The sequence below is a fragment of the Lissotriton helveticus genome, chromosome 2_2, assembly GCF_964261635.1.
Source record: "Lissotriton helveticus chromosome 2_2, aLisHel1.1, whole genome shotgun sequence".
Taxonomy (NCBI): domain Eukaryota; kingdom Metazoa; phylum Chordata; class Amphibia; order Caudata; family Salamandridae; genus Lissotriton; species Lissotriton helveticus.
The window spans coordinates 516,166,675-516,182,718 of record NC_136060.1 but is presented as its reverse complement, the minus strand read 5'-3'; the positions used below and the strand labels follow the sequence as shown (position 1 = coordinate 516,182,718).

At 54.2% G+C, this 16,044-nt stretch overlaps 1 protein-coding gene across 1 annotated transcript in view; it reads left to right on the top strand.

The window, feature by feature from the left end:
• Positions 1-16,044, top strand: part of LOC144821695 (uncharacterized) — a 130,488-nt gene that overhangs the window by 53,185 nt on the left and 61,259 nt on the right. The window contains exon 5 of the mRNA XM_078678913.1: positions 7,011-7,082. Coding sequence (XP_078535039.1) covers positions 7,011-7,082 — 72 coding nt within the window. The remainder of the gene's footprint in view (positions 1-7,010; positions 7,083-16,044) is intronic.

Sequence of the window (16,044 nt, the reverse complement as noted above, 5' to 3'; positions counted from 1 at the left end):
TGCCCCCTCGTTGCTTGTGCTTGCTGTCCTGCCACCTCGTGCTTGCTGTCCTGCCCCCTCGTTGCTTGTGCTTGCTGTCCTGCCCCCTCGTTGCTTGTGCTTGATGTCCTGCCCCCTCGTGCTTGATGTCCTGCCCCCTCCTGCTTGATGTCCTGCCCCCTCGTGCTTGATGTCCTGCCCCCTCCTGCTTGATGTCCTGCCCCCTCCTGCTTGATGTCCTGCCCCCTCCTGCTTGATGTCCTGCCCCCTCCTGCTTGATGTCCTGCCCCCTCCTGCTTGATGTCCTGCCCCCTCCTGCTTGATGTCCTGCCCCCTCCTGCTTGATGTCCTGCCCCCTCCTGCTTGATGTCCTGCCCCCTCCTGCTTGATGTCCTGCCCCCTCCTGCTTGATGTCCTGCCCCCTCCTGCTTGATGTCCTGCCCCCTCCTGCTTGATGTCCTGCCCCCTCCTGCTTGATGTCCTGCCCCCTCCTGCTTGATGTCCTGCCCCCTCGTTGGTTGTGCTTGCTCTCCTGCCCCCCCTCGTTGGTTGTGCTTGCTGTCCTGCCCCCTCGTTGCTTGTGCTTGCTCTCCCCCCCCCCTTGTTGGTTGTGCTTGCTCTCCCCCCCCCTCGTTGCTTGTGCTTGCTCTCCTGCCCCCCTCGTTGCTTGTGCTTGCTCTCCTGCCCCCCTCGTTGCTTGTGCTTGCTCTCCTGCCCCCCTCGTTGATTGTGCTTGCTCTGCTGCCCCCCTTGCTCTGCTGACCCCCCCCCCTCGTTGCTTGTGCTTGCTCTCCTGCCCCCCTCGTTGATTGTGCTTGCTCTCCTGCCCCGCTTGCTCTGCTGACCCCCCCCCCCTCGCTGGTTGTGCTTGCTCTGCTGCCCACCCCCTCGCTGGTTGTGCTTGCTCTGCTGACCCCCCCCCCCTCGCTGGTTGTGCTTGCTCTGCTGCCCCCCCCCTCGCTGGTTGTGCTTGCTCTCCTGCCCCCTCGTTGCTTGTGCTTGCTCTCCTGCCCCCTCGTTGCTTGTGCTTGCACTCCTGCCCCCTCGTTGCTTGTGCTTGCTCTCCTGCCCCCTCGTTGCTTGTGCTTGCTCTCCTGCCCCCTCGTTGGTTGTGCTTGCTCTCACCCCCTTGTTGCTTGTGCTTGCTCTCTTGCCCCACTCGTTGCTTGTGCTTGCTCTCTTGCCCCACTCGTTGCTTGTGCTTGCTCTCCTGCCCCCCTCGTTGATTGTGCTTGCTCTCCTGCCCCCCTCCTCGTTGCTTGTGCTTGCTCTCCTTCCCCCCTCCTCGTTGGTTGTGCTTGCTCTCCTGCCCCCCCCCTCGTTGGTTGTGCTTGCTCTCCTGCCCCCCCTCCTCGTTGGTTGTGCTTGCTCTCCTGCCCCCCCCCCCCCTCGTTGGTTGTGCTTGCTCTCCTGCCCCCCCCCTCGTTGGTTGTGCTTGCTCTCCTGCCCCCCCTCCTCGTTGGTTGTGCTTGCTCTCCTGCCCCCCCTCCTCGTTGGTTGTGCTTGCTCTCCTTCCCCCCCCCTCGTTGGTTGTGCTTGCTCTCCTTCCCCCCCTCCTTGTTGGTTGTGCTTGCTCTCCTGCCCCCCCTCCTCGTTGGTTGTGCTTGCTCTCCTGCCCCCCCCCCCTCGTTGGTTGTCCTTGCTCTCCTGCCCCCCCTCCTCGTTGGTTGTGCTTGCTCTCCTGTCCCCCCCCTCGTTGGTTGTGCTTGCTCTCCTGGCCCCCCCCTCGTTCGTTGTGCTTGCTCTCCTGCCACCTTGTGCTTGCTGTCCTACCCCCTCGTTGCTTGTGCTTGCTGTCCTGCCCCCCTGGTTGGTTGTGCTTGCTCTCCTGCCCCCCGTTGGTTGTGATGGCTCTCCTGCTTGCTCTCCTGCCCCCCCATGTTGGTTGTGCTTGCTCTCCTGCCCCCCCCCTCGTTGCTTGTGCTTGCTCTCCTGCCCCCCCCCCTCGTTGCTTGTGCTTGCTCTCCTGCCCCCCCCTCACTCGGTGTGCTTGCTCTCCTGCCCCCCCTCTCTGGGTGTGCTTGCTCTCCTCCCCCCCCCCCCCCTCGCTGGTTGTGCTTGCTCTCCTGCCCCCCCCTCGCTGGTTATGCTTGCTCTCCTGCCCCCCCATCGCTGGTTGTGCTTGCTCTCCTGCCCCCCTTCGCTGGTTGTGCTTGCTCTCCTGCCCCCCCCCGTTGGTTGTGCTTGCTCTCCTGCCCCCCCGTTGGTTGTGCTTGCTCTCCTGCCCCCCCGTTGGTTGTGCTTGCTGTCCTGCCCCCTCGTTGGTCGTGCTTGCTGTCCTGCCCCCTCGTTGGTCGTGCTTGCTGTCCTGCCCCCTCGTTGGTTGTGCTTGCTCTCCTGCCCCCCCTCGTTGGTTGTGCTTGCTCTCCTGCCCCCCCTCGTTGGTTGTGCTTGCTCTCCTGCCCCCCCTCGTTGGTTGTGCTTGCTCTCCTGCCCCCCCTCGTTGGTTGTGCTTGCTCTCCTGCCCCCCCTCGTTGGTTGTGCTTGCTGTCCTGCCCCCTCGTTGGTTGTGCTTGCTCTCCTGCCCCCCCTCGTTGGTTGTGCTTGCTCTCCTGCCCTCCCTCGTTGGTTGTGCTTGCTCTCCTGCCCCCCTCGTTGATTGTGCTTGCTCTCCTGCCCCGCTTGCTCTGCTGACCCCCCCCCCTCGCTGGTTGTGCTTGCTCTGCTGCCCACCCCCTCGCTGGTTGTGCTTGCTCTGCTGACCCCCCCCCCTCGCTGGTTGTGCTTGCTCTGCTGCCCCCCCCCTCGCTGGTTGTGCTTGCTCTCCTGCCCCCTCGTTGCTTGTGCTTGCTCTCCTGCCCCCTCGTTGCTTGTGCTTGCACTCCTGCCCCCTCGTTGCTTGTGCTTGCTCTCCTGCCCCCTCGTTGCTTGTGCTTGCTCTCCTGCCCCCTCGTTGGTTGTGCTTGCTCTCACCCCCTTGTTGCTTGTGCTTGCTCTCTTGCCCCACTCGTTGCTTGTGCTTGCTCTCTTGCCCCACTCGTTGCTTGTGCTTGCTCTCCTGCCCCCCTCGTTGATTGTGCTTGCTCTCCTGCCCCCCTCCTCGTTGCTTGTGCTTGCTCTCCTTCCCCCCTCCTCGTTGGTTGTGCTTGCTCTCCTGCCCCCCCCCTCGTTGGTTGTGCTTGCTCTCCTGCCCCCCCTCCTCGTTGGTTGTGCTTGCTCTCCTGCCCCCCCCCCCCCCTCGTTGGTTGTGCTTGCTCTCCTGCCCCCCCCCTCGTTGGTTGTGCTTGCTCTCCTGCCCCCCCTCCTCGTTGGTTGTGCTTGCTCTCCTGCCCCCCCTCCTCGTTGGTTGTGCTTGCTCTCCTTCCCCCCCCCTCGTTGGTCTCCTTCCCCCCCCCTCGTTGGTTGTGCTTGCTCTCCTTCCCCCCCTCCTTGTTGGTTGTGCTTGCTCTCCTGCCCCCCCTCCTCGTTGGTTGTGCTTGCTCTCCTGCCCCCCCCCCTCGTTGGTTGTCCTTGCTCTCCTGCCCCCCCTCCTCGTTGGTTGTGCTTGCTCTCCTGTCCCCCCCCTCGTTGGTTGTGCTTGCTCTCCTGGCCCCCCCCCTCGTTCGTTGTGCTTGCTCTCCTGCCACCTTGTGCTTGCTGTCCTACCCCCTCGTTGCTTGTGCTTGCTGTCCTGCCCCCCTGGTTGGTTGTGCTTGCTCTCCTGCCCCCCGTTGGTTGTGATGGCTCTCCTGCTTGCTCTCCTGCCCCCCCATGTTGGTTGTGCTTGCTCTCCTGCCCCCCCCCTCGTTGGTTGTGCTTGCTCTCCTGCCCCCCCTCCTCGTTGGTTGTGCTTGCTCTCCTGCCCCCCCCCCCCTCGTTGGTTGTGCTTGCTCTCCTGCCCCCCCCTCGTTGGTTGTGCTTGCTCTCCTGCCCCCCCTCCTCGTTGGTTGTGCTTGCTCTCCTGCCCCCCCTCCTCGTTGGTTGTGCTTGCTCTCCTTCCCCCCCCCTCGTTGGTTGTGCTTGCTCTCCTTCCCCCCCTCCTCGTTGGTTGTGCTTGCTCTCCTGCCCCCCCTCCTCGTTGGTTGTGCTTGCTCTCCTGCCCCCCCCCCCCTCGTTGGTTGTCCTTGCTCTCCTGCCCCCCCTCCTCGTTGGTTGTGCTTGCTCTCCTGTCCCCCCCCTCGTTGGTTGTGCTTGCTCTCCTGGCCCCCCCCTCGTTCGTTGTGCTTGCTCTCCTGCCACCTTGTGCTTGCTGTCCTACCCCCTCGTTGCTTGTGCTTGCTGTCCTGCCCCCCTGGTTGGTTGTGCTTGCTCTCCTGCCCCCCGTTGGTTGTGATGGCTCTCCTGCTTGCTCTCCTGCCCCCCCATGTTGGTTGTGCTTGCTCTCCTGCCCCCCCCCTCGTTGCTTGTGCTTGCTCTCCTGCCCCCCCCCCTCGTTGCTTGTGCTTGCTCTCCTGCCCCCCCCTCACTCGGTGTGCTTGCTCTCCTGCCCCCCCTCTCTGGGTGTGCTTGCTCTCCTCCCCCCCCCCCCCCTCGCTGGTTGTGCTTGCTCTCCTGCCCCCCCCTCGCTGGTTATGCTTGCTCTCCTGCCCCCCCATCGCTGGTTGTGCTTGCTCTCCTGCCCCCCTTCGCTGGTTGTGCTTGCTCTCCTGCCCCCCCCGTTGGTTGTGCTTGCTCTCCTGCCCCCCCGTTGGTTGTGCTTGCTCTCCTGCCCCCCCGTTGGTTGTGCTTGCTGTCCTGCCCCCTCGTTGGTCGTGCTTGCTGTCCTGCCCCCTCGTTGGTCGTGCTTGCTGTCCTGCCCCCTCGTTGGTTGTGCTTGCTCTCCTGCCCCCCCTCGTTGGTTGTGCTTGCTCTCCTGCCCCCCCTCGTTGGTTGTGCTTGCTCTCCTGCCCCCCCTCGTTGGTTGTGCTTGCTCTCCTGCCCCCCCTCGTTGGTTGTGCTTGCTCTCCTGCCCCCCCTCGTTGGTTGTGCTTGCTCTCCTGCCCCCTCGTTGCTTGTGCTTGCTCTCCTGCCCCCCCTCGTTGGTTGTGCTTGCTCTCCTGCCCTCCCTCGTTGGTTGTGCTTGCTCTCCTGCCCCCCCTCGTTGGTTGTGCTTGCTGTCCTGCCCCCTCGTTGGTTGTGCTTGCTGTCCTGCCCCATCGTTGCTTGTGCTTGCTCTCCTGCCCCCTCGTTGGTTGTGCCTGCTGTCCTGCCCCCTCGTTGCTTGTGCTTGCTCTCCTGCCCCCTCGTTGGTTGTGCCTGCTGTCCTGCCCCCTCGTTGCTTGTGCTTGCTCTCCTGCCCCCTCGTTGCTTGTGCTTGCTCTCCTGCCCCCTCGTTGGTTGTGCCTGCTGTCCTGCCCTTGGCATTGTAAATGACAATGACATTTATTTATGTTTTAAAAACAAAAACATAAATAAAAATGTCATGAGCAATGCCAATAGCTCTAACTTTAAGAATGCCGAGACCATTGCATTGTAAATGCTTGTTACTCTAGAGTGCTCTGGTATTGAGAAGAATTTGGGTGTTTGTAAACCTAACCTAAGCTGTGCATCTGTGTTCTTGAGACTAGTGGGTTGCTCGTGTTTTTTTGTCCACAATTGCTGGACTCGTTTAGGTTTTCTTGCGGTGGAGTCATGTACCTTTGCATAAATATGTCATGGTCAAATAAAATGTTATTTAGAGCTATTGTACTAATCAGCAAGCATTTATTACGACAGAACAAATGTCAAGTTCATTATCACAGTAGAGCCGACTTTACATGCGAAACCCTCTGTTTATCCGCTCACAGGCTGCATATTGGAAACACTTTACAGATGGAAACAAGGACTATAAGGGTCACATGGCCTCTTCAGTGTGATTTTACTTCACTGCAAAAACGTAACCCCTAGCGCCCTACTTTTGGTTGAATCTTTTTATACACATAAATATGACAAAAGACCTTGACATAAACCATATGTTACAAGTGAGAGGAGAGGGGCATTCTGACCTGCTTTGTCCCACTGAAAAATGCTAATAAATGGCATATTCGACTCTGTACATCTATGTACATCATGTTTTGTTTTTTCATTGCACAGGGAACTATAACATTTTTGGAAAATGTCATGGTTCTCTCCGAAATGTGGGTTTCATCATCATGACCGCGTCCAAACCACTCTGAAGTGCTTTGCCATTGGCATCGCTACTAGGATTTAGTGGCACGAAGGACAACATTCTGTGACAGCATTTTCATCATTTTGAGCTCTAAGCCTTTTTGTGAAACCTGAAAACGGTGGCATATGCAGTCAACCTTGCAGCCACGGAATCTCGTAAATCCACTGGCCCTCACCATTGCCCATTGTTTATTGACAATTTAAGGAAGGCAATGGGGACCTAAGCATTCCAATTCCACTCAGCAACCATAGTCCAATCGATTGCAGTATTGGACAGTATTACAGGCGTAGTCATTGAAGACTTTCTTCTGTGATGCGATCATTTTGTTGCATTGTTCTACACTCGTCCCAAGGTGGTCCCCCGGTGCCCACGTTGGACAATGTGGTGCCCAGGTGGGCCTGCGTCGGACAATGTGGTGCCCAGGTGTGCCCGCGTCGGACAATGTGGTGCCCAGGTGTGCCTGCGTCGGACAAGGTTTTCCCCAGGTGTGCCCGCGCAGGGCAAGGCTTTCCCCAGGTGTGCCCGCGCAGGACAAGGCTATCCTCCGGTGTGCCCGCGCAGGACAAGGCGGTCCCCAGGTGCCCGAACATGATGTACCTAGTATGGGTATTACATGGATTAGCCTGATGCTGGCATAGGACACGACCACCTATTGCCAGCACCAGGTGCTTCCTTATGATGGTGCCCCGTACTGGTATAGCACGAGTTTGTCAGGTGCCAGCATGACGCGGTCACTCGGTGCTAACATGTGACAACCTCGCCTAGTTCTGGTATAACACAAGTTAGCCTGGTGCCAGCCTAGGACAACATACCCCCAGGTGCCGGCAGCATATGACAAGGTCATATGGTGCTGGCATATGACAAAGCTGTAGTACAAATTACATAGATACTCATGACATCACCTGATAATGTTCTATTACTAAATTTGTTGCAAATGCATAACTTTTTTCTGGGTCTTGCATGTTAACCCACCAATTGTTTTTAGTTGTGCAGGAGTCCCAACCAGCTCCAGAACAGCAACAAGAAGTTGGGAACGAGAAAACAATACAGTCCTCAAGTACGTACAACACTTTAATCTTTTTTTAAATTCTTCACAGCACATGTTTGCAGGAGAGAAAACAGACAGAATGTCATTTTACAGTTTCGTTAATGAAGAGGAAAAATAGATAATGTTCCTTTGATGTACAGTTTTTTGCCTCCACCCTCGTTCTCTCTATGATGTAATTGATGTCATTCATTACTGTAGTAAGCTGGCTCTGTATATGATATTGCCACTAGATGGTAAAACTGTGCACAGACTCCAAGGTTGCAGAGGTAAAAATCAGAGTTCGACCCAATGCTTTCCGATGGAGACTGGGTGCCCGGAGCCACGCTGCTTGCAGGGAAGTAGATCGGTTGCAGGGGACAAGCTTTAGGGGTTAGGTTAATTACGGTTTGGGGGACAAAAAACAGCGCCAAACATACACCACCAGCTGCACAGGGGGGGATGGGTACAGGGTGCAATTTCGACATCGAGCGCCCAATGCTTTTCAGTGGGGGTTCTTTCAGCAAAGAGGCTGCAGGAGGAAGACTAACGATAGCAAAAGTAAGTAGAGATGTAGGGGGTCGTGGCGCAGTGTCTGTTCTTCTCACCAAGGCCTAGGGTCTTCGGGTGCAGGGGTGCCATTGGACGTCAAAGTCTTCTTAACGGCTCCGGTCGCGGTTGGGAGGGGCCTCTGGATTCACACTGTTGACGCCATCGTGGAGGGTAGGGGAGGTCGGCCAACACCGAACACAAGATATGTGCACAGTTTTACCATCTAGTGGGAATATCATTGTCCGCTGCCAGCTGCACTCAGGCGGCAGGGTGCAAAGTAGGCGTCGGCCTCCTGAATGTAAACCAATGAGGGACGTCAGTTGTGAAGTAATGCTGCAGGCTCGGCACAGAAGGCTTGGAGAAGGTATCCAGCGACTGGAAGGTCCAGTTGGAGCGTGACTGGCAGTGTGATGACTGGGCAGTGTTGACTGGGCATGGGGACACTTTCAGCCTGGCACCCCAAGGCCAGGGGGCTGCGAGTGCAAGGATGTCCTTTCGTGTCGGATTTTCTCTTCAGGTCCGGTCGCAGGGACCCTTCAAGATGAGGCTGCAGGCGTCGCAGTGGAGGTCGGAGGAGGTCCTATAGCTCTGGATCTCAGGTCAGGATTGCCGGGGGGACCTCGCTGTAGTGTTGGGCCCCTCGGGCCGTGGGCGTCGGGTGGTGCAGACACGCGGTTTCGTCCTGATCCAGTGCCTGAGCTGGTTGTTGGACAAATCCAGCGTCCACGGGAGATCAGAGTCTTTCCTTGAAGGCAGGACAGGTCCCCGGGGTTCTTGGAGACTGCTGGCTGCAGGACACTCCCGTTTCAGCTTGCAGGGGTTCTGAAGCAGGAGACAGGCAGGTAGGGCTGGGGCCAAAGCAGTTGTTGTCATCCTCTTCTCTGCAGCACAGCTCTTCGGTCCTTCCTCTTCTTGTCAAATCTTGGTTTAGGGGTGCCCCTAAATACCATATTTAGGGGCGTTACAGGGGCATGCAGGTTGGGACCAATGTATCCTTTCCCTGGGTTGCCTACACCCCCTCCTTTGCTATGGGAGGAGGCGTATGCCTCGTCATGATTGACGAGTCTCATCTTCAAGATGGAGGGGATTGAGATGTGTGCTTCACTTCGCCTGCCCCACCTGATGGGTGGGGTTGGCAAAGCTGGGCACACCTCCCTTTCACACTAGGTTTTCCCACCGATTCTCCCTCCCAAAATGGGGGTCAGAACCGGTGGAAGCCAGCTGCTGATAACAGCAGAGGGTGGGAGGTAGCAAAAACGGCAAGCCTTTGAAGTTTCCCCTTCATGGACCCTGCTCATCCTGGGGGTGGAGTCATATGACCCCTGCCCAGTTTGTACTTTTTCAAGACCCAGGAGCAGAGGCTCTCTACCTAGGGGTCCAGGAACCTGTCTGGTGGTGGCAGATGGCTGGAAGCCAGTCAGTAACCACACCGGTGCTGGTCTTTTTTCAGGGGGCATCTCACGTTAAATCCCACGCTGGCATCAGTGTGAGTTTAAGGAGTTGAGGAGTTTGATAACAAACTTCCCAGTTTTCAGTGAAGCCATTATGGAGCTGTGGAGTTTGTAATGAGAAACTCCTGGCCCCTATTCTCAAAATGGCTTGACTAAGCTTAGAATGCCTGAGAGTGGCACAGACACTGTAGGGGCATATCGCTCATGCAGCCATACCCTCACCGGTGGTATAGTGCACCCTGCCTTTAGGGCCATAAGGATTGCTAGAGGGGTGACTTACCCGTGTCACAGGCAGTGTTGGTGGTCAAGGAGCCATGTCGACTCTTCAGTTTAGTCTGCACGAAAACACGCAGCCTGCAGTGGCAGTGTGTGTGCCAGGGTACAGGGCCTATAAGGGTGGCACAATACGTGCTGTTGCCCTTAGAGCATTCCTTGGTCACAGTGCCCTTGGTACCTAGGGTACCCTTTCAAGGGGCTAACCTGTGTCCAGGGATGTGCCAATTGTGGAAACAAAGGTAAAGTTTTGGGAAAGAACACAGGCCCTGGGAGCCCAATTGACAAGGACCCTGGGCACTCCCATTGATCAATCAGGGATTCATAGAGCGCACTTCTCACCCGTAAGGGTCTCAAGGTGCCTGAGTGCGGGAGGGTTTCCAAGGGTGTGAGGGTTTCCGAGGGCAGGGGGCCACCAGGTGCAGTTCCATTGTGGCAGGGTGGGTCCGAGGAAAAGGACTTCTGTCTTGTCCGAGTTGAGCTTAAGGCAGCTGCTGCTCATCTAGGATGCGTCGTCCTTCATTCCTTCCTGGAAACTGTTCCTGGGGATGTTGAGTTCCTTGGTGTGGGAGAGGATGATCTGGGTTTCGTCGGCGTAGAATACTCTGCTGAGTCTGTGTGTTCTGACTATTGCGAGTGGGACCATGTAGATGTTAGAGCGTGGGGCTGAAGGAGGATCTTTGGGGTACTCTGCATCTGATCTCTGTGGGTTCGGAGAGGAAGGGCGGGAGTCTTATTCTTTGTGTTCTGCCGGAGAGGAAAGAGCGAAGCCAGTCTAAGGCAGTTCCCTGTATGCCGGCGGAGTCTGGTGGCTAGTGTGTGGTAGGAGATGGTGTCCAAGGTGGCTGAGTGGTCTAGTAGAATGAGGTCTGCAGTGTGGCCTTGATCGAGGAGGGTGCAGATGTCGTCAGTGGCGGCTAGGAGGGTGGTCTCTGTGCTTGCTGCGGAATCCTGATTGAGATAAGTCGAGGATGTTGTTTGCTTCTATGAAGTGTGTTAGCTGGGTGTTGACTATTTTCTCGAGGACTTTGGCGGCGAAGGGGAGGAGAGAGATCAGTCTGTAGTTCTTGACAACCGTCGCATCTGCGGAGGGCTTCTTGACGATGGTTTGACTTTGGCACGTTTACCATTGTCAGGGAGCGGGCCTGTTTTGAGGGCGCTATTGATTTGTCTATCGTAGTTCTGGTGTGATGGCGGAGGCAGCTCTGTGGAAGCTGTGCGGTGGGCAGGGGGTCGGTGGGTGCTTTGGAGTGGATGCTCTTCATTGTCTTTGCGGTGTCTTCCTGTGGTGACTGGTCCAGGTAAGGAGGGTCTGCTGGGTGGTGTAGCGGGTGGAAGGTGTTGGGTCGGTCCCTTGGTCTTTGTCATCTAAGTTGTCGTAGAGCGTCCTGATCTTGTGGTGGAAGAAAGAGCTGAGTATGTTGCAGAGGTCCTGGGAGGGAGGAACATCAGCGGTTTCACTGTGGGGTCTGGTGACTTCTTATATGATGGCGAAGAGTTCCTTGGAGTTGTGGGGTTTTGAGAGTATTCTGTCCTGAAGGAAGTTTCTCTTTGTAGATCTGATGAGTTGGTGGTGTGCTGTGGCTGCAACCCTGTAGGCAGTGCATGCTTCCAGGGTTTTGCTGTTTCTCCATGCTTTCTCCAGTCGTCTGGCACAAGTGTTTTGGTTCTCAGAGGTCCGTGGTGAACCAGGTGGCTTTTGTGTTGTCGCCCCTTGGTGTTCTGGAGGGGGCGAGCCTGTTTGTGCAGTCTGCGATCTATTGGTGGAGGTCGTTGGCTGCAGTGTTGCCGTCTATCGTGGTAGGGGAGGAGTGCGGCTGAGGGCAGGTGGAGTTCAGGTCGCTGAGGTTGTCTAGGTGGAAATTCAGGTCTCAGAGCAGTACGCAGGCCGTGGGGCGCTATGTAGTCTGCGATGGTGTTGGTGAACTGGGAGCGGGGTGAGGGGGGGGTCTGTAGGTGAGTGTTCCGCCGAGTGTCATTCTGGGGTTGGGCTGGATCTGGAAATGGATGTGATCCATGGGGGGCGAGGTGTCGTACGAGTTGGTGGTTATCAGGCAGAGGGAGCTGTTGTGGACGATGGCGAGGCCTCCTCCGGGGCGGTCTTTCCTCAGGATTTTGTACCCGTCTGGGATGGTGGTTGCGATGTCTGGAGCGGAGACGGTGTTGGTCCAGGTCTCTGTGAGGAAGGCAAAGTCTGGCGAGAGGGTGTTGAGGAGGTCCCAAACTTCTACTGCGTGTCTGTGCAGGAAGCGTAGGATGCAGCTCAGGGGTTTGGGTGCGCTGGCGTCCGGTGGGTTGGTGGTGACTGTCTGGGTCCGGAGAAGGGTGAAGGTGCGGTGGCAGTGTCTGCAGGAGAACGGGCCTTGAGAATTGCTCTGCCTCGAGAGCTGGCAATTGTTGCTTCCAGGGTTGAGTGCGTGGAGAGTGCTTGTGTCGGAATACTAGGGTCTTTGGGGCTGGTCGCGGACTGGCACAGACTGACTTGCCTTTCACTGACCAGGAGGTCAGAGTTCTTGCTCCACCTGTCGCATAGCGGCTGCCATTGAGGAGGGGTCGGGGAGGGAGGCAGTAACAGGAACGCAATGAGGGGGAGGGGCAGCAGCGGCAGGAAAAAAGTAAAAGGCAATAAAAAACAGGCGGCAGAGATAAGAAAAACCAAAACAGAAAAAGATAGCATGAACAGAGAGACCGAAATGGCTGAACAGAGCGGACTAGCCGAAGAGCAGCTCTCCCACTGGACCACCAGGAATGAGGCGAAGCCTGCGGGTGGAGGAGGGCCTTGAACACCTACCTGGGACACCAGAAAGGCGCTGGGGGCAGTGCCTCGACAACAGAACTACGCGAGGGGAGAGAAGTTTCCCTGACTAGGAGGTTAGAGTTTGGGGGTAACCATGTAAAAAGGGGCACTTTCCTACAGGTGCCAAACACTCCTTCGTTCAGTGAAGCCATCAGGATGCGGTGGTACTCCAGTTTTCAAGTTCCCAGCCCATGTGGCCTCCCTGGCACTTACAATATGAAGGAATAGACCCCAATGCTGTAGGGGCATACCTGCTCATGCTGGTATGCCCACACCTGATATATAGTGCACCCTGCCTTAGGGCTGGTAAGGCCTGATAGAGGGGTGACTTGCCTATACCTTAGGCACTGATAGCTGGCATGGCACACAAGCAGTGTTCTATGTCGACCTGGTTATTTTTTTACCTCACAGGAACATGCCAGTTGCAGGGGCAGGGGCATGGTCCTTGTGAGAGGGCTCCCAGGGAACCCTCTTCAGCCTCCAGGCCTTAGGTACCCAGGGTACCACTTACTAGCGACTTACAGGGGGGCCGAAGTGCCAATTGTAGATCCGTTTTAGGGAAAGAACACTGGTATTGGGACCTTGGACAAGAGGGACCCAGGACTCTACAGTCAAAGTTGCATCAAAAGCCAGGCAAAAAGTGTGGGGGTGGGGGGGATACTGCAACAGAACCCCATTTCCTCACACAAACATTCAAACAGTTTCCTTCTTTGTTCTGAATGGCTGCTTACTAAGACCGTTGGGTTGAGAGCCCTAGCTGCTTGTATTGAGCTTGCAAAACCAATCCCTGTCACCATCTTGTAGGGATGGCGTCCATAATTTGATTTATGTTCACCCTTGGACCTGCAGAACAGATATTAAGAAGAGGAGAGTAATTACGAAATCTGCTTTTGAGGATGCAGCACGGCTCTATCCCTTCCGATATAAATAGATAAACTCTGCAGGTTGCCTGGAGATGGTGGATGCTAATCGCTTCACTACATTGTCTCACCTTCAACCAAACCCCCACCACTCATAGGCCATTATCCCTGTGTGACTCCCTGCAAGCTGTTCATTAACAACAATTAAACAAGGCACTCTCTCAAGCCACCCTCTCATCTCACTTTCTTGTTCTCTTTTGTTTTCTGTCTTTCTCCCTCACTCTCTTACCCAAGGACCTCAGCGGTCCATAGTAGACTTCCCTCCATTTCAACATCTTTGAAAGTAAAGGCACCATGGGACTCTATTCCATGTCCACCTTGTAAGGCCTGAACCGAAGAATGCTCCAGCCCCGCTGGGCATGCCGCAACGTGAATCTGCATAGTTCACAACCGTTCAGTAGTGAGGAATGATTAGAGCCCTTCTCTGGCAGCACAGGGACTTCTTTTTGCCTCAAATTAATGGCCCTCTTCAAGAGTGGCAGTCCAGACATTGCTCATAACAGTAGCAAGAGGCTGGACTCAAGGACCGTGCTGGTGCTCTAAATATGTTGGGAGCTAAAAGGCACAAAACCTACTCCTACTCCTGATGTCTGAATTAAATTATGCGCGCCCACTCCACATGCCATTGGTCTTCCTTTTAGTTTTGAGCAGAGATTTGTCTGAAGTAGAAGCAACTCTAATGGGCAGCTGAAACTTTCTCTTCTGAGAATATACATTCCTTTGCGCAGCATAAAAATGTATATAGTATTCGTAGAGTGCTTTATCACCGAAGGCATGTTTGCACGAGGGAACCAGAGAAAGCAGAAAAAATAACTACAAAAAAGTCAACGAAGGAAAGAAGAGAATAATTTGGGAATAAAGACACCAGCAGCTAATTTAAGATGATGAGCCTTGAGTTGGTCATGACTTGGAAAGAACTCCTGGTCTTTGACCCGCAGGCTCCTCCCCCTTTCTATTCCATACACCAGTCCTCATGTGGCCCCTTTGTTCTGTTATTATTTTTCTGGGTTAAAGATCCAAGTTCACTTTTGAGTGGTGTGTTTTTGGACTTGATGAATTGTTCATCCTTTTATCCAAAGAAGAAATTGAAACCATGGGGAGACCCATTGGAAGGCTCTGTATGTGATGCACCATTCTGCAGGCACTTTAAGCATTAAGAGCGCTTTTTCCACAGCACTGAGTCCTGAAATTGTGCGGAGTTTGTCATAACCCACAAATTCCAGCCCATATTATGAACAATTCCTCCCTACACTCGGAAATCTCTTCTGGAGTCAGATTGTAGGCAGTAGTGCCTTGTATGAAATGAGTTCAAGGCTGTATAAGCCTAACCAACAGAGACTGCTGTATGGAAGGTAGACTGCTGTATGGAAGGTAGACTGCTGTATGGAAGGTAGACTGCTGTATGGAAGGTAGACTGCTGTATGGAAGGTAGACTGCTGTATGGAAGGTAGTAGTTTTTCATTTTACCATCAAAGAGGACTCGGGATCTTCCTTTCTTGAACTCTTTTGGCACTTTGGAAAAGTTTTAATGTACAATGGGCCACCCTTCACTCTGTTAGATGTTTGAATGTTGCCAACGGTGTACGAACAGGACCCATAATTAACAATTATTTGGACTTTCGATATTGCTTTAATCTTGTCTGTAATTTTGGTAGGTTATGTTCTCACTAATGGCAGATAGTTGGTGTTCGGACAAAAGGTAGTTAGCAATATAATGTGATTGGCCAGGTAACCAGTATCATTTTACAAGCAAAAGCTTAGCATGGTTTCAAAACCTTATTCTTTGGAGTATTGTTTATGGCTTTTTTAAGACCCGGGCTTGTAACTCACTAACCCTACACGCTGCATGATTTGGACAAGGAAACATGCGGACCATGGAAGATGCTTCAAATATGTTTCATGAATATGTTCGAAGAGCAGAGGCGCCAACATTTTTTAACATGATGATGTACAGCTCCTGAAGAGAAAAATGCTTTCAGCCTGTGGAGAAATCCTCAAAAAGACCCAGCAAGTAATCCCATGCCATTTAAAAAAAAAAAGGGATGGGACAAGTAGAAAATAATATTCCTATTCCGTATGAAAGCTTGAAGAAAACTATAACACAGGCTGTGCCGAATATTGTAGGTTGGGTGGCACCATTTCTTTCTAGTATGTATGTATAAACCAATTTAATAGCGCGCTCTATTACTTGGGAGTATCCTGGCGCGGTACACAGTGTTGATGGTCATTGTCAGACACCAGATGCAAAAACGTTCCTCTGAATGGGTAGGAGGACTCCTCTCCGGATGTTAATCGAGTCTAGCCACAAACGTAAAGTGCCATAATGGAGGAAATGAACTCGCTCTAGCTCCCTGTAGAGGAGGCCTCGATAAATGATCCTTTCACTGTTGTCCATTGACCGTGCTTTGTGAACCCACGCCTTGACAGCCCAAGTTATTTTTGGCCAACCTCTTTCACCTTATTAGTCACGATTTCGATATCGGCATTGCTGTAAACGAGCACGGGAAAAGCCCATGATCAGGCATCAAAAACGCATCTTTGATCCAGCCTCCACCCCCCACCCCCCCACCCCCCTTGATGGAAAATCTTCGAACTTCACATGACCTTTGGTTTTATCCGGATCCGTCTGCTATTTTTCTCAAATAAAGAAATACTAGGAACATTTTTGTCAATTCTTGACTTACTGTTACTCGACTTATGTTGTTGGATTGTTCTTTTAATACTTATTGGGTAAAAAACCTTGCCATAGAAGGGGTTTTGAGCAATAAGCCGATGCCAGGTCAAGGATGTCCTTTAGTACCCCCTGCTTGTTCCGGTCGTGCTTTGTCATGTTGTGCATTTGAATTAACGCTAACCTGTCGTTATCCAGTGCAGCTGGAAAAGACTTCGGAGCGAGGAGAGCGACTCTGTCCCAGAAGGTGTACATGATAAATTGGCTCCTGTTGGGACCACATTCCACGCTTCAGAAGCTCAAAGATCGTTCCCCACCCCATTAGTATGAG